This window comes from Periplaneta americana, chromosome 2 (assembly GCF_040183065.1).
Source record: "Periplaneta americana isolate PAMFEO1 chromosome 2, P.americana_PAMFEO1_priV1, whole genome shotgun sequence".
NCBI classification, from domain to species: domain Eukaryota; kingdom Metazoa; phylum Arthropoda; class Insecta; order Blattodea; family Blattidae; genus Periplaneta; species Periplaneta americana.
The window spans coordinates 17,601,627-17,621,338 of record NC_091118.1 but is presented as its reverse complement, the minus strand read 5'-3'; the positions used below and the strand labels follow the sequence as shown (position 1 = coordinate 17,621,338).

The 19,712-nt window shown below is 33.0% G+C and overlaps 2 protein-coding genes across 2 annotated transcripts in view; one reads left to right on the top strand and one right to left on the bottom strand.

Moving 5' to 3' along the window:
• The window catches only part of Ldsdh1 (Lipid droplet subset dehydrogenase 1), a 219,110-nt gene that overhangs the window by 96,666 nt on the left and 102,732 nt on the right, over positions 1-19,712 (bottom strand). The gene's annotated exons all lie outside the window — the stretch shown is intronic.
• Positions 10,508-19,712, top strand: part of LOC138695355 (calaxin-like) — a 36,115-nt gene continuing 26,910 nt past the window's right edge. The window contains exons 1-3 of the mRNA XM_069819775.1: positions 10,508-10,680; positions 12,232-12,271; positions 14,777-15,031. Coding sequence (XP_069675876.1) covers positions 10,508-10,680; positions 12,232-12,271; positions 14,777-15,031 — 468 coding nt within the window. The remainder of the gene's footprint in view (positions 10,681-12,231; positions 12,272-14,776; positions 15,032-19,712) is intronic.

The following is a 19,712-nucleotide window of genomic DNA, read 5'->3' as shown; positions in this document are numbered from 1 at the left end:
GATTTCTTAGTCATGCTTGAACTTCATTTATTTTTTATTAGAAAATAAATCTACAAAACTTACTTTCAATGATCCTTGGGCATTTCACAGCAACATGAAACTTTAAACTGCAGTTTTCTCAAATCTTTACATTTTAATTATTTCCCTTTTACAGTGGCCCGTAGATATATAATATAATAACTATAGCTATAGGTTGCGCATTCCATTTGATCAATGTTGTAGTTTCATGAAATACTGCTGTGAACATAACTTCTAAAATAAAAATAAACAAATGAGGATGGATCCGCTAACATAGGCTCATAAGTATAGGCTGAGCCTTCCATTTGATCACTGTTGTAACAGAAGCATTCCCTGGGTCGTAAATGAACAAATTAAGTTCCTTAACGAATGTATTGCAGGGTTGCATCGACGAAACTCATAAGGGACAATGCTGTAATTTTTGTTACAGTTTTCCTCGAGTAGTACGTGGAGATACGTTCCATGTAAAAAAACCGAACTGTTACTCAATGAAATGCGTAAAATGAAGGCTGTAATTAGGACATGGGCTTACGTGTTACCATGACGACACCAATTTTTTTATCGTTCATATTTCCATATTTCTTGGTTACCCTAAGAGAAAGCAGTAATCTGATGTAGTTTAGGCCTAGTTGTAGTTAAAAGACCCCATTCCCGTTGAAATCTTTATCGATACATGCGTCGGTTGGATTGGCGATACAAATATTCGATATTTTATCAAATATCAAGCATCAGTACACACCGACACGGAGTCATGAGTTTGGCGTTGAGTCAAACCGCAATATTTGTTACGCCACTAGTGTTTGTAGCTGTTGCAGTAGCATTGTTGGAATTCTGGAAGGAAGAAAGAGAGCGCAAAAAGGTGTGGACAAAGCAATGGTTACGTGATGGAAACAAGCGTACTTTTTCACTTTACTCCAGGAACTAGAAGTGAATGAACCACAAGACTTCGAAAACTATTTGCGAATGGATGACACACTTTTTAAGAAACTGTTATGATTAGTAAAATCAAGAATTGAGAAAAAAAAAGATGGCAGGACATTCGAAGAATCTCTGTAATTACATGAGACGTTTAAGTGGTTGATGGTTGTGTGATTTCAAACAGTCGTAGGTCGACACTTGATAAGAATCACTTGAACTTTCATTTATTTATTTCTTAATTTGCTTATTTATTTATTTAATTATTTATTTACTTATTTATTTATTTAATTATTTATTTACTTATTTATTTATTCGCTTATTTATTTATTTAATTAATTATTTATTTACTTATTTATTTATTTGCTTATTTATTTATTTAATTATTTATTTACTTATTTATTTATTTATTTATTTACTTATTTATTTATTTAATTATTTATTTACTTATTTATTTATTCGCTTATTTATTTAATTACTTATTTACTTATTTATTTAATTATTTATTTACTTATTTATTTGCTTATTTATTTATTTAATTATTGATTTATTTGCTTATTTATTTATTTAATTATTGATTTACTTACTTACTTATTTATTTATTTATTTATTTACTTATTTATTTGTTTATTTATTTAGTTATTTATTTACTTATTTATTTAATTATTTATTTACTTATTTATTTAATTATTTATTTACTTATTTATTTAATTATTTATTTACTTATTTATTTGCTTATTTATTTAATTATTTATTTGCTTATTTATTTATTTAATTATTTATTTACTTATTTATTTATTTACTTACTTATTTATTTAATTATTTATTTACTTATTTATTCACTTATTTATTTACTTATTTATTTATTTACTGATTTATTTACTTAGTTATTTATTTATTTAATTATTTATTTACTTATTTATTTACATATTTATTTATTTACTTAATTATTTACTTAATTATTTACTTAATTATTTACTTATATATTTACTTATCTATTTACTTAGTTACTTATTTATTTAATTATTTATTTACTTATTTATTTGCTTATTTATTTATTTAATTATTGATTTACTTACTTACTTATTTATTTATTTATTTATTTACTTATTTATTTGTTTATTTATTTAGTTATTTATTTACTTATTTATTTAATTATTTATTTACTTATTTATTTAATTATTTATTTACTTATTTATTTAATTATTTATTTACTTATTTATTTGCTTATTTATTTAATTATTTATTTGCTTATTTATTTATTTAATTATTTATTTACTTATTTATTTATTTACTTACTTATTTATTTAATTATTTATTTACTTATTTATTCACTTATTTATTTACTTATTTATTTATTTACTGATTTATTTACTTAGTTATTTATTTATTTAATTATTTATTTACTTATTTATTTACATATTTATTTATTTACTTAATTATTTACTTAATTATTTACTTATATATTTACTTATCTATTTACTTAGTTACTTATTTATTTAATTATTTATTTACTTATTTATTTACTTAATTATTTAGTTATTTATTTACTTATTTATTTATTTGCTTAGTTACTTATTTATTTACTTATTTGTTTATTTATTTAATTATTTATTTACTTATTTATTTACGTATTTACTTACTTATTTATTTATTTATTTATTTATTTATTTATTTATTTATTTATGTATTTACTTACTTAATTATTTATTTATTTACTTATTTATTTATTTGTTTATTTATTTAGTTACTTATTTACTTATTTATTTACTTACTTATTTACTTATTTATTTATTTATTTACCTATTTATTTACTTATTTACTTACTTAGTTATTTATTTACTTATTTATTTACTCATTTATTTATTTGTTTATTTATTTAATTACTTACTTACTTTTTTATTTACTTATTTATTTATTTACTTAGTTACTTATTTATTTACTTTTTATATACTTATTTATTTACTTATTATTTACTTGCTAAGTTATTTATTTATTTATTCATTTATATATTTAATCTGACAGGATAAAGGTACCATATAGCACACACATATACAAAAAATACAAACACTGACAAAAATAAAATATTAGGTTAGTGCATAATTCCAATAGCGAATTTTCATAAGTTTTTATTAAACACATCAGATACACACAAGAGAGAAGTTAATCATCAACAATATATTCTCCTTCACTATTTACAACAGTCTGCCAACGCTGGAGTCATTTTCCATTCCACGCCTATAGGAATCGCGTGGTTTTGAGTTAAAGAAGTCGTCAAGCCATGTTCGGAGCGCATTTTCATCCGGAAAGGAAGTTCCTTGAAGGTTGTTCGAGAGAGAGCGGAAAAGGTGAAAATCTGAGCGCGCAAGATCAGGTGAATTAGGTGGGTGCGGAATGACTTCCCAACCTAACTTCTGGATAGTGTTTTGTGTCAGGTTAGCAGAGTGCGGACAGGCGTTATCGTGGAGTAGCATCACTTCACGCAGTCTTGTTGATCGTTTTTCTTGGATTGCGTGTGCAAGACGTCTCAGTTGGTGGCAATAAATGTCGTACGATGGTGGAATGGTCACAGTTCATCAAATTTGCCAGTTCTCGGGTACACTGACGTGGATCATTGTGGATTAATGTGTTTAAACGGTCTTTATCAAACCTCGAAGGTCTTTCTGAACCTGAAGTGTCACTAACGTCAAAACGACCCTCCTTAAATCGAGAAAACCATTATCTTTCCGTGCGCTCTCCGATAGCATTGTCCCCATACACGGCACAAATGTTTCTGGCAGCCTCCGCTGCTTTTGCCCCTCTATTGAACTAAAAAAAAAAAAAAAAAAAAAGAATAGCCCTATGTGAGAAATGTTCCACTTTCTCCATTTGACACTACATTTTCTAGAGTCCACGGCTCCACTCACTATCTGCAAATATGAAAACTTCAATATGTAAACTCAAGCACAACAATTGAACTTCAAATAAAAAATCTACTACCGGTACTAGGTTTAGGCCTGGAGGTATATATACATTGACAACTGAAAGTGAAATGTTATTCTGAAGTAATAATTTTGTCCTAATGTATTCAATTTGGCCTGTAAATTGTTGTTTAGATTCAATTACATGAATGGAGTTGTGGATCATGGTAACAACACCTCCACCTCCATTGTAAAATTTTTAGAGTGTCTATATCTTTTTCGTTAATGTTGCCTTTTCGTTTTAATTCTCGGTCTTTAAATGTACTACCTAATGAGACATGGAATTTATTCTTTTTAGCCTCATTTTTTATGTTACAGAGAACGGATCTTGCTTCTGCATTTGACTGACACCATACTTCAATCTTTTTTTTTTTTTTTTCGTTGTTGGTAACTCTATAGCATCTTATTAGATGCTTTATGGTTGTGCTAACAGATGGAATTACTTGTCAACAATGTGACGCTGAAACGTGTGTTCAGGTTACTGCCCAGGGACAGTCCTGATGCATTTTTTTATATTGTGATGATTGGTTAATTAATATTAACCCAGCACACTCACAATCATACAAATTTCCTGACTCTAGACACCCAGGGAATTCCTCTTCTTCTTCAAGAAAAATTCACCGAGCCCGGTAATCGAACCCGGACCTCCTAATCTGGAAGCCAGCATGCTGACCAACAGACCACGGAGGCAGTTTTCAATCCTTTTGGTATTATATTTGCCTCTTTGTCTCATTTTCAAATAAAAAACGACAATCGATAAATAAACCCATAGCAACCGAAGTACCAATACGCGAAACAAAAACGCAACGAATTTATGCACCAACTCAATAATACAAATTAAATTAAAGCTCTTTTTCTATGGCCTGACACAAAAATAGTAATTCTGTCTTGCTAAATAAACCTATCTGAGTGAATCTAGATGAAAAGTGAAAAGGTTCTAAGTTATAATTTAATTTCCTTCATAAATAACGAGCAGGTCACTTGAGATGAGGCTTATTGTATACAATTGCTGCAGCAGACCGTAACAGCTACTCTTTCCACTCTTACGCATCTTACAGAGAATCGAGATTGCTGGAGAAAGCTGTGGTATGCTGAAATATACAGCTTATTACAGGCACTGTAAATAACAATGATCTTCTGTAGGAATAAACGATTATAGCCTGTGTTATGTAACGAAACAAAACTTCCTCTTCATAGCTTCGTTGTTATTAATATCTTAACCAGTTTTATGACAGCAATGGTTTCGACGTGACAACGTCTTTGTTGGAGATACAGAAGCGTTCGTTAGTATTTCCGAAAAAATTTAAGATATCGTTTTCCGAGGACTTACGGAAACATGGCGTGGTACAGACATCTTCTCCTGGCATTAATACTTACGGCTTTTAGAGAACCCGGAGGTTCATTGCCGTCCTCACATAAGCCCGCCATAGGTCCCTATCCTGAGCAAGATTAATCCACTCTCTATCACCATATTCCACCTCCTTCAAATCCATTTTAAGGGGTTAGGTACAGCTTACGGCAGTAAAATTTTGGAAATATTTAACATTTTTTTCCCTCCATTAATGTATCTTGTACAATAATGAAAATTAGTATGTGTAAAACACTGTCCTTCTGCTATATGAAACAAAAAATATTTTTACGATTTAAAAAAAAAATATTTACATTTTTTTTTTTTTTTTCCAAAATTCAGTTCACTGTGCAGTGATGAAGCGTTTCCCACATAACTAAAAAACTATCCAACATCCTGCGATGAAATTTTTTGTGTGTATTTATGCATGTCATATCTATAATATGAAGCAAGATCACTTCTCTACTTTTGATAGATTGTCTGATAAAAAATAAATTCATTTTAAAAATGGTTAAATATCAGTATTTTCTTCTAACACAAAATAAAAAATAATATTATTTATTAAGGAATGTAGTTTAAAGAGCATGATATTGTAAACATGAGTTTCAGCAATAAAATAAAAGAGAGAGAACATGAAAAAGCTAACAAGTGTATGAGTTATGAGGGAAATGCTTCATCATTGCACAGTGAACTGCCAGCATTTTGAATTTTGAATATATAAAGTTATGTTTTATTTAACGACGCTCGCAACTGCAGAGGTTATATCAGCGTCGCCGGATGTGCCGGAATTCTGTCCCGCAGGAGTTCTTTTACATGCCAGTAAATCTACTGACATGAGCCTGACGCACACTTAAATGCCATCGACCTGGCCCGGGATCGAACCCGCAACCTTGGGCATAGAAGGCCAGCGCTATACCAACTTGCCAACCAGGTCGACTTTGAATATATGTATGTATGTATATATATATATATATATATATATATATATATATATATATATATATATATATATGAAGGGCTCACAGCCAAAGGCCACTAACCCACAATTACACAGTGAGTAAATAAGAGTTGATATTTAGAGAATCCTTACAAAAATCATTGCTTTCACAATTTATTTTAAATGGTCTACATTGAATAAACACAAAAAATATCATGAATCTATAACACCAATGTATAGTTTTGAAAAAAAAGGCTTAATAATGAACAATACAAAATTGTGGGTTGGTCGCCTTTGGCTCTGAGGCCTTCATATATAAATATTTTTTTTAATCGTAATTTTTTTTTCATATAGCAGAAGGACAGTGTTTTACACATACAAATTTTCATTATTGTACAAGATACAGTAATGGAGGAAAAAAATGTTGAATATTTCCAAACCTTTTACTGCTGTAAGCTGTACCTAACGCCTTAATATTGTCCCCCCATCTACGTCTTGGCCTCCCCAAAGGTCTTTTTCCCTCAGGTCTCTATATGCATTTCTGGATTCGCCCATACGTGCTACATATCCTGCCCATCTCAAATGTCTGGATTTAATGTTCTAATTATGTCAGGTGAAGAATACAATGTGTGCAGTTCTGTGTTGTGTAACTTTCTCCATTCTCCTGTAACTTCATCCATTTTAGCCCCAAATATTTTCCTAAGCATCTTATTCTCGAACAGCCTTAACCTCTGTTTCTCTCTCAAAGTGAGAGTCCAAGTTTCACAACCATACAGAACAACCGGTAACACAACTCTTTAATAAATTCTAACGTTCAGATTTTTTGACAGCAGACTGGATGATAAGAGCTTCTCAACCGAATAATAACACGCATTTCCCATATTTATTCTGTGTTTAATTTCCTCCCGAGTATTATTTATATTTGTTACTGTTGCTCCCAGGTAATTGAATTTTTCCACCTTTTCAAAGGATAAATTTTCAATTTTTGTATTTCCATTTCGTACAATATTCTGGTCACGAGTCATAATCTAATACTTGGTCTTTTCGGGATTTACTTTCAAACCTATCTCTTTATTTGCTTCAAGTAAAATTCCCGTGTTTTCCTTAATCGTTTGTGGATTTTCCCCTGAGATATTCACATCATCCACATAGACAAGCAGCTGATGTAACCCGTTCAATTCCAAACCCACTCTGTTAACAAATAAAATCGGATGGTGTATTCACTCACAAATTCAAAGCTATACATCTCACAACTCTCAAAGTAGTTTAAAAAAAATCTGCTCATGTCACTGCAAGAGCGCTGTGAACAAAATCTATGTTATAGTACATCTTCTGCCATTTACACTATACCATCAGAATTACATTTGTCGCTGGTATAATTTCGTGATAAATTTAGAAAGAAACATCACGAAATTAGCCGAGTTTGCCCTAATTTTTGTCAGTGCATGGGACCGGTGTCCAGCCAGCATCGTGATGGATTTAGGGAGCTACGATAGATAGTGAAATCTGGTTCGCAAAGCTAGAGGAATTAGTGCTAAGGATGCTATTTTCCTTTGAAAGCCAGTGGTTGACATGGCAACCGCTAGACCCCGGCCTCCCGTTGACAGAAATAGGCTATTTCGATTGATAGTGCGACCAGTGTACAAGGCATTTGGCTCCACTTTGTACTCATTAAATCCACGTAATTCAAAGAGCGTTTCTTTTCCTGTTCCAATTTCGGTCTTTATTAAATACAATAATTGTACACCTTAGATAATACTCTACAGGATGCTAAAACACGTATTTCGATAAATACTAATTGATTATAGTCCGACAAGTTTAGTGAAATATTGTTACGCAACACAGTATGTCAAAGATTGGGGTCTAATGTCATTACACTCACTTTCACCAGAGTTGCTTCTCGACTAATAATAATACTGTTCACTTTACCTGCAGACTTGCTAAAGGCTTTACCAGTAACCAAAATAGGCTTAAGGACTTTACTAATAGACGGTAGTATATTATACACACTATTTAAAGATGTAATTGATGTTTTGTTATTTGAAGTATTGTATCAGTGAAGAATTGTGTTGTGTCAGTAAAGTGTGTTGTGTAAGTGAAGTATGTTTGTGTCAGTGAAGTTTTTATAGTTTATAGTGGCAGTGCAAAGTATTTGAACAGTTAAATGTTTTTGAAGTGTTAGTGAAATCAGGATAGTATCAGTGAAATGTGTCGTAGTTCCGGTGCAGTGAGTGAGTTGACAACGAAATGAGTGTAGTGCTGAAAGGTACTTGTGCAGATATGAACATATCATACTCGTGGGTTTTAGAATAAAAAAAAAAGTTTTAATGTTGTTGGTTAGTCAACTGTTCGAAGACAGGTTTGAATCTCACAAGTGATACGAATGTGGCACCACTTATGAGGCAACTAGGCCAGGAGATCATGGGGTAGGGTGGCCAGTTCCTTTCCCCCTCCATTGCATACATCGCCGATTAGCTACATAATCCACTAATCAGACTTCAGATGCATACCAACAATTGTTCTTCCTCTGACACATATCGTCAAGTGAGATGTACTGCCTGATAATGTTTTAGTGTTAAGGGTAATTTTATTTTTAAATTAGGAGTGTTCTCTTCTCTGTTTTATTCCTAATGAGGGTGTTAAAATCCAGCCCTTTTCAGTTGAATAATTACTATAAATAAATACAGGGACATCATTTTATTTTTAATAACATTTTTAATATTAACCTGTCTATACCTTTAGAGAACCGGAAACACCGCTTGCTCCCCCCTCCAAGACTGGAGTTCGATGATACTGGCGTAAAACACAAATCACTCTACTAGGTATAGGAAGGAGAAAAGTAGTTCATCCATTTACGTAAACTAGGAAATATCGCGATTTTGAGTTTGATAATTTTCATTAGGTTTTTCTTTAATCAAAGTACAGTACTGTATTAAGAATAAGTGTTTTTACTCACGAACTGAGTTATTCATGCGAACGTATTCATTATGCAGTGTATATTATACTGTCCACAGCACATTAGCGTACAATATAGAGAAAGAAGTTAAATTGAAAAATAATCATAATATGAATATTTAAACACAATTTTGAAAATGGTGGCCGTTCATTTTGATACAGGCTTCAGTTCTTTTGTGCATATTATCGCACTATAGACTATTGCATCTAATTCCAATTGCCAGTTTCGTCCTTCGTACTAGTAACTCATGTTGAAATAATTCTGTACCTACTCTACGTACTGTAAATTCAATCTTCACTTCCGCCCGACCCGAAAATATAAAATTACTCAGACATGCTATCTACTGTCCGTCCAAGTGGTTATGCCGCAGGATTGTAGAAAGGGAGGAAATCACGTGACAGTTAATTACTTAACGAGGCCCTTTTATTTAAGTTAAATTAAACAGCTGTATAATATTACGTAAACTTCCAATTCCTAAGAGAAATTAATGTTTTCAGAAAAGAGCTAAGACAGCCCAGCTATTACAGAGGGGGGAGCAGAAGCAGGTGGGGGAAATCGGGATGCGACGTAGGCAAACGGACAGTACCTGTGCGAAAATATGATTCAATATTGAAAGCTCTTTCGTCACTGGAAAACGCGAACATATTTCTGGAACGTACTATACTCAGTAACTCAGTACTGCTTACTATCTGCGGTCTTGGTTCTGCGTGGAGTTGGAACTTCCTTAGTAGAAGGGGTGGGAGTGAAGTACATTCAAAAACTCAGGTACAATAAAAATTGAAGTAAAAATAAAATGATGTCCCTGTATGTTTGTGATTTCTTTGCCGTGAGCTGTAAATTTTTTATGTAAGAAGTTATAAATGAAAAATAAGTTGAAATAATAAAACAGTGGTAAAGGCGGAGTTTATTCTTCAATATGAAATACACTTGTATGCAATATTTCATAGATTTAGCCTATCTAAATAAAGTGGAAATTATGAAGGAAACAGAGTTAGAAATCGCAACCACCAAAAATACGATCCTTAATTATATGATATGAATACTCTTCACGCATTCTGATACTCATTTTTTTTTTTCAATTTCATTATCGCAAATAATTATTATCGAAACAAATTTTGTTTGTATTATCATAGTGATCTGTCTATACATTTTACTGCATAACAATAAACTAAAAATACAGGTCATATTCCGTACTAATGATTTAAACAAAAGACAGCTTCATTTTCGTGACAGTTTCCATGGATATGAAAGGGAAGGTTTAGAATACCTTCATATTACTAAACATTGGAAGATATTATTCAAATAAAGTCAAACTTGTGAGTTTTGGACTTGTATTTATTTGGGAAACGAAGTTTGCGGAAATTTGATTAAGAATGGAGAATAAGGACTTGTTAATGGATCCTGCGAAGGAGATTCGATTGAAGAATAAGCATGTGGATCTCTTGAAGGGGCTTGTGAAAACAACACATTTCAACCTTGAAGAACTGGAGTCCCTCCTCGTCATCCATCACAAATTAACCAAGGAGAGACCTTTGGATCGGAAAAGGTACGGATAAAGTTAACAGCTTCAATGGTATACAACAGTGTCGTGTAATGTTCGTACATGAGAGGGAATATCAAGATACTACAAACTTCGTCCTACTACCGAGTCCGTTGCAAACCAGCAATCGTGGCGAAAATGTAATCCTGCGCCGAGCCACTGTGTAACCTGCAACGGACACCCGAAGGGGAAGTGAAGCAACTGTCTGACTTATTAACGGATTTCCATTTTCTTTACGTCAAGCACTTAAATATAATTTTATACAGTATAAGGCTACAAACTCATGTTTAGTAGCCTACGTGTAACGAAGAAAGAAATGAATAAGAAAACATTATCACAACCTAAAATTAACGATCTTCAGAATGTCTCTGCGACAGAGTTACAAAGTCAGGAATTATGTCACTTACTGCCAGTCGTAGTTGATCACGAAAGTATTTGTCTATCAGTCGTAATCTAAATTTGGTTTTTACTATTTTCATTGTTGAAAATAATTTTTCACAAACGTAAGTTGTAGAGAACATGGCTTCAACGGAGCAAGCGAAAGAACGAAGCTTCGGATATTTATTTTTGGCAAAGATTTGAAAGTTCAACATTTGTCAAGTCCTTACATCTAGCTTTCATTTAACATCACATTGTAAATCTGTGAGTTTAAATTGAAGATCTAACTGCTTTATTCGTACACCTGTTGAAAAAAGGATCGACGTACAGAGATAATAATAATAATAATAATAATAATAATAATAATAATAATAATAATAATAATAATAATAATAATTTTTATTGGCTTATTTTACGACGCTGTATCAACATCTAGGTTATTTAGCGTCTGAATGAAATGAAGGTGATAATGCCTGTGAAATGAGTGCGGGGTCCAGCACCGAAGGTTACCCAGCATTTGCTCCTAATGGGTTGAGGGAAAACCCCGGAAAAAACCTCAACCAGGTAACTTGCCCCGACCGGGATTCGAATCCGGGCCACCTGGTTTCGCGGCCAGACGCGCTTACCGTTACTCCACAGGTGTGGACTAATAATAATAATAATAATAATAATAATAATAATAATAATAATAATAATAATAATAACACTTAAACTTTCAATGTTTCATAAGTGACATGTAGTATAATGCCATTTTATGTTATACAACCGTTTTCCTCGTAATACTTGTGACCAAATCATACATTTAATATTCTCATCATATTGGCAGCAAAAAATTGCGTCCTCCCATCCTACTTGAAACTTTCGTTTTTGTAGAGGTACATGGTTTCGAGAGAGACATTGCGACGATACGCCACTCGCAGGTCAGAGACAAATACAAATGGAACGGAGTTTGACTCCAGTGAGTGATAGAGTGGGGGTTGTGGGAGGTAGGAAGCGCATAGCTATCATTGCGGGCCACAATGTGGTCATGAGTCACATTTTCGCCACGGCTGCTCTATATACACGTACACTGCTGCGGGTTGCTTGCAGCGTTTAGGTGACCAAAGACAGTGCTCTAGTAATGAGTGTAGTAGGTAATATTTCTTGTTATTAATATGACTAAAAATCACAAAAATATAGAGTGAGTCAGCCAGGGCTAGACCGGCGTCAGCGGAAAGTCGTATGCGTAAAACTGCTGCGCTGTCGCAGTGATCAGACCTCTTGCTCGCGTACGTTTAGTGTTTAGTTACGTAAACACGTTCACACAGTGAGGGTGCAGCTGTATACCTTACATAGTGTAGTAACGTCTCCATTATGAAATATAGCCTAGAACAACGAGTGTTTATTTACGGCAACTTTGTGAAATACGAATCTTGGAGAACAGTTGTAACAAACTTCCGTCAGTCATTCCCTGATTCTTCAGAGCCTTCTAAAGCAAGGATTTACAATTCAGTGAAGAAATTTCGTACGACTGGATTAGTATTGGATAAGAAACGAACATGTGATTATATACTATTATTCCACTTCACACATCATCTCTATATTCCTCAACTTTCACTGTTGCTACCTCTCGTCACTGGAACTCTCTGCCGCCTGAAGTCAAGGGCTGCCGAACATTGAAATCTTTCAAATCCAAGTTAGAAAATTATCTTATGACGAGTTGCCAAACTAACTTACTATTATGACAAGTGTTGTATTGCATGTTTCCACGTATTCACATTTTTTTAATGCTCTAGTGATATTTCACTTATTTTATCTTTTTGTTTTCATATTTCTCGATAATGGTATATCTATAATGTGATAACTTGAGCTATACATAATCATAATTTCCCTTACTGTTAACTAAAAATATTGTATTCATTGTATGCTTTGTACTGCACTATTTTATTAATACTACTAATATTAGGATCTATTATTATTATTATTATTATTATTATTATTATTATTATTATTATTATTATTATTATTATCAACAATTGTCTTATTTTTATACTTTGTGTGTCTCATTTATTTTGACCTGCTGTTTACATTTTATTATGCTTTTTCCTTTCTTTCTGTATGTTATATATTATGTCTGATTTCTACTTACTTGTTGTTTACATTATATTATTATCTTATTCAGTTTTATGTGTAAAATTGTAGTGTACTTTATTTTCTAAATTTGTAGTGTTTTTTATAACGCAGTTTTACTCCTGGTTGAGTGTTAGAGAAGGCCGTATGGCCTTAACTCTGCCAGGTTAAATAAATAAATAAATAATAATAATAATAATTATTATTATTATAATTATTATTATTATTATTACTACTACTACTGTTCTCCAACCAGGAGATCAACCGTGAAAGGAATGTGCTTACTATTGCCTCATCTATTGCAGCGAAGTAGATAGATAATATTACCGTTATAACGCCAGTTTAAAAACCATGCGCTCTCCTGCATATGTTATTTCCTGTATGAAAAGATTAAAAGACCAGGAGATTAACTGTGATCTAATTTTGTAACTAGGGTAGTATCAATATGTCTGTATCAATGTCATGGTTTGTGCTGTGAGAGCTAGCCAATAGAGATAAGAGTACCCACGTGTGTGACCTTATGACATCTCATGACATCAACATTCATTCACAGCATTACCCCCCTTCGTCTCATCCGGCGGAGACTTTCTCGTTGTTAGAGCACATTGTTATTATTATTATTATTATTATTATTATTATTATTATTATTATTATTATTATAAAATGTTTAAATTAAATTATGATTTCAGCAGACAATGAAAACCTATTTCTGTTATATAATAAAAAGGAGCACATGTAATTAACATTTTTAAACGTGTATTTCGCTTTTCTGAATTGGCATTACTGAATAACATTCAATTTCTTTATTGCAGTAATCGTTATTCATCTATTTCGACGTCACAATGTCTGAATAGGTTAAGTATTCATAAATATACAATTATTAACATTTTTGTGAGCGAATTTTAGGGATATATTATTTACATTTTTATTTTATTCACGAAATAGTCCTAATAAATGTCACTCAATGTCTGAGATTTCCCAAATAAATCTCAGACCTCTTGTGATATTACTATAGGTATATTTTATTTTCTCTTCTTAAAAATAATGAGAAAACCCTAACAATGAATGCCTTTTAAATAGTTGTCTGTGTCTTGAGGGTAGAGAACTGAAAGGAATTACGCGTTCGTTCTGGATTTTGCTCTTATTTCTTCAATACACGAAAGGAAGAACTTTGGCTTTCCAGATTCCGAGAGATTCTGCATAGAGGTTAATGTATATATGCTATAATAACAAGAGAAAAGCGCAGTACATGTGATTAACATTTTAAACCTGTATTTCGCTTTTCTCAATTGGCATTACTGAATAACATTCAATTTCTTTATTGCAATAATCGTTATTCATCTATTTCGACTTCACAATGTCTGAATAGGTTAAGTATTCATAAATATACAATTACTAACATTTTATGAGCGAATTTTAGGGATATATTAATTATATTTTTATTTTATTCACCAAATAGTCCTAATAAATGTCACTCAAGATCTGAGATTTCCCAAATAAATCTCAGACCTCTTGTGATATTACTATAGATAAACATTATTTTCTCCTCTTAAAAATAATGAGAAAACTCTAACAATGAATGCCTTTTAAATAGTTCCCTGTGTCTTAAGGGTAGGGAATTGAAAGGAATTACGCGTTCGTTCTGGATTTTTCTCTTATTTCTTCGACACGAAAGGAAGTATTTTGGCTTTCCAGATTCCGAGAGATTCTGCATAGATGTTTCGATATGACGGACGATACTCTGATGGACCGAATGTTCTCGGTGTTGGATAAAGGCGCTCGTCAACATATTAATCTGGAGAGCTGGTTGAACATGATGTCCATATTTCTACGTGGAACTCTTGAGGAACGCATCAAGTACGCTTTTGCGGTCAGTGTCCTTCTGATTTAATAATAATATTAATAATAATAATAATAATAATAATAATAATAATAATACTTACTTATTTATGGCTTTTAAGGAACCCACAAGTTCATTGCCACCCTCACATAAGCCCGTCATCGGTCCCTATCCTGTGCAAGATTAATCCAGTCTCTATCATCACATCCCACCTCCCTCAAATCCATTTTAATATTAATGTTCCCATCTACGTCTCGGCCTCCCCGAAGGTCTTTTCCCCTCCTGTCTCCCAACTAACACTCTATATGCATTTCTGGATTCGCCCATACGTGCTACATGCCCTGCCCATCTCAAACATCTGGATTTAATGTTCTTAATTATGTCAGGTGAAGAATACAATGCGTGCAGTTCTGCGTTGTGCAACTTTCTCCATTCTCCTGTAACTTCATCCGTCTTAGCCCCAAATATTTTCCTAAGAACCTTATTCTGAAAAACGCTTAATCTCTGTTTCTCTCTGAAAGTGAGAGTTCAAGTTTCACAACCATACAGAACAACCGGTAATGTAAATACGTTATAAATTCTAACTTTCAGATTTTTTTAACAGCAGACTAGATGGAGAAAAGCTTCTCAACCGAATAATAATAGGCATTTCCCATATTTATTCTGCGTTTAATTTCCTCCCGAGTATCATTTATATTTGTTACTGTTGCTCCAAGATATTTGAATTTTTCCACCTCTTCGAAGTATAAATCTCCAATTTTTATGTTTCCATTTCGTACAATATTCTGGTCACCAGACATAATCATAAATTACGGTAATACAACATACAAAAAACTAAAAACGAGTTTAATATATTGGTAACCACGTGTTGGCTATGATGTCGAAATGTAGATGCATATAAAAATTGTCAACAATGACTTAGGGTCTAAGCCAAGTATCCTTGCTACTCTATTATTTACTTGCATAATTATTATAGCCCATTTATTGTAAACAGTGTAGTATTTATTACTTTAAAGTAAATAAAACTGGATCTTATTGCTCACTGACATTATACAGGGACATCATTTTATTTTTACTTCAATTTTTATTGTACCTGAGTTTTTGAATGTACTTCACTCCCACCCCTTTTACTAATGAAGTTCAACCGTCCTCCACACAGATCCAAGACCGCATATACAGTCATAGTAGCCTTACAGTCATAGTAAACAGTATGTTCCAGAAATATGTTCGCGTTTTCCAGTGATGAAAGAGCTTTCAATATTGAATCATTTTCGCACAGGTACTGTCGTCCATTTGTCTACGTCGTATCCCGGTTTCCCCCACCAGCTTTTATTCGCCAACTAGTGGCTGGGCTGTCTTAGCTCCTTTCTCAGAACATTAATTTCTGTTAGGAATTGGACGTCTATGTAATTTTATACAACTGTTTAAAATAACTTAAATAAAAGGGCATCGTTAAGTAATTAACTGTCACGTGATTTCCTCCCTTTCTACGACCCTACGACATAATCACTTGGACGGACAGTAGATAGCATGTCTGAGTAATTTTATCTTTTCGGATCGGGCAGAAGTGAAGATTTAATTTACAGTACCTAAGGTACTCTTTTATAGAGTAGGTACAGAATTATTTCAACATCAGTTACTAGTACGAAGGACGAAACTGGTAATTGGAATTACTTATAATAGTCTATAATGCGATAATATGCACATTAGAACTGAAGCCTGTATCGAAATGAACGGCCACCATTAAAAAAAACGTGTTTAAATATCATATTATGATTATTTTTCAATTTAACTTCAGTCTCTATATTGTACGCTAATGTGTTGTAGACAGTATAATATACACTGCATAATGAATACATCCACATGGACAGCTCAGTTCGTGAGTAAAAACACTCATTGTTAATACTGTACTGTATTTTGATTAAACAAAAACCTAATGAAAATGATTAAACTCAAAAGCGCGATATTTCCTAGTTTACGTAAATGGATGAACTACTTTTCTTCCCTCCTATACCTAGTAAAGTGATTTGTTTGTATATTACGCCAGTATCATAGAACTCCAGTCGTGGAACGGGGTAGTAAACGGCGTTGATTCAGAGGTATAGGCAAGTTAATATTAAAAATGTTAGTAAAAATAAAATGATGTCCCTGTATAAACACAAGTAATAATGAATGTTTAGATAAAGTGTCGATTCATGTCAAGTTTAATAAGTGTCCCGTTTTTTTTTATTTTGGAAGTCTGGTCACCCTGCAAGTCGAAGAGTGTAATGTGACCTTAGAAAATCATACTAAAGGTGCCCTTAGAACATCACGTTTCCAGATCGCGACTTATTCCTATGAGCTAAGAGGCGCCCACCTGTGCTCGAATCCGTCTACTTTCATAACATCGCAAACGATGCAGGAGAAGTGAGATGGGTTGCGTAATTATCTGGGTCACAGGCCTGTACGCACAGACAGCCAAAAGCTACAGAAAAGTACGATTCCAGCCTGCAAACGTGGCCAAAATATTATACTTATTTTTAATTACATAATTGTTGCTGAATAATTATAGAGTAAATACTAAATTTTACCTCTTTTTGTATTATACAGGATCCGGCAAAAAACATCTGACGTTTTTAAATTGGCAGTAACTGTGGCTAAGACAGTCGCTCAGCGGTGGGAGGTTAGGGAATGAACGCTATTAGGTTTGTTCGTACAGCAAGTTTGTCGTGGTTTGAGAACTACAGAGTGATTTATATAGAACTGACACATTTCTTTCATTAATTGTTTCAAAACGAATTGTTCTAGCGACAACTTACTATACCTAAAATGTAGAGGAATTTTGGGAGATTATTTACCTCTATAGCAAATGTTGTCCGGCGTTGTCAAATCCGGAGATCTCGGTGGCCACAGGTTCCTGGAAATTATTCGGTCGTCACATAACCGGATAAATGGAACCATGCTTCATCTGTGAACCGTGTGATGGACAATATGGCAGGATTTTGCACAATGAACGTCTGAAACCAACGGCAGAATGTTCTGGAGTTTCGATTCCTTGTCACTAGATGCGCAGATGTTTATGTTTTATTCCTATTGTTGGCAACTGTTTTCGACATTTTGTGTCAAAGTGAAAATGCAGTACACATTAAATCAATGACTCTTCCTTGTGAAGCAATACTGGATTACGAATTCAATTACAGCTACTCAAAAGGCATACCAGAGAGAATTTGGTGTTCGCAATCCTCCCAAAAGAAACACAATACTGGGACTGGTAAACAAATTGGAAACAACTGGATCTCTAGGCTTCCCACGGTTGTAGTTGACGTAAGAGCACGACTGGAGCAGTCACCCAAAAAATCATTAAGACGTTTGTCGCAGGAGACAGGGTACACCTACTCAATGTGTCAGAGGGCCTAAAGCCATATAGGGTTACGGTTGTTCATCAGCTACAGGAACCAGATAAGGATAAAAGATTGAATTATTGTCGTTGGTTTCAGACGTTCATTGTGCAAAATCCTGCCATATTGTCCATCACATGGTTCGCAGATGAAGCATGGTTCCATTTATCCGGTTATGTGACGACCGAATAATTTCCAGGAACCTGTGGCCACCGAGATCTCCGGATTTGACAACGCCGGACAACATTTGCTATAGAGTTAAATAATCTCCCAAAATTCCTCTACATTTTACGTATAATAAGTTGTCGCTAGCACAATTCGTTTTGAAACAATTAATGAAAGAAATGTGTCAGTTCTATATAAATCACTCTGTATTTACAAACTGTCGCAACTTCACCTAATGCGGATGATCGGTTTGAAAACCAATTTCAAACCATCCGTGATTTGAGCTGTACGAACGCATTTAAAACTGGTTGGAACCACTGCCGTCTAGATACGTATTCATTCATTCATTCATTCATTATATTCCATAGATCTTACATGAGCAATGAAGCTTTAAGATGTGGAACAAGTCAAAATTTTACAATATTACAATTACAATTTTTACAAATTTTTTCAATTTTTACAATATTTTACAATTTTTACAGTTTTACAATTTTGTAATTTTCTACAATTTTTTACAATTTTTTTACAAAATTTGGCGAGATGTAGTGAGATGAGGTGAGGTCTGAGGATTCGCCAAAATATTACCCGGTATTTGAACTTACGGCAGCAGAATCAATTAATTAAAGTGTTGTGATATTTCAAATTGTTGAGAGAGATCCTATGATACATGGCGGATTACACGGAAATAATAAATTCGCTGTTATTGTACCTAGGGATAATATGTTGAAAATAAATTTCATTTTAGGGTCTGTCTCTTCCTCAGATAATTCCACCAAGTCCAACTCATCCCCTTTGGATATATATTCCATATCGTTATCACTATACGTGTTTGAATCAGACATCTGAAAGAACAATTGCATTTCTAAATTAGCCTAATTTCTATTTTAAAACACTACCGGAAAATAATTTTGTTACAATTAATCTGGAAACGACTTCAGAATAATACCGCGTAAGTACATAACCTATATGTCGTTATTTCATTATTGGTGCAAGATATCTTTTTTATGCACTTATTTATTTATCTACCCTTGTACAATCAATTAAAACACGTTTTTAAATTATTTTCAATTTGTACAGGCTTGCTACATAAGTACTTACACGGTATTCTGAAGTATAGCTTCAGTTTTAATTGACAGTTATCTTTTCTCAAGTCCTTCACACCTCTACAC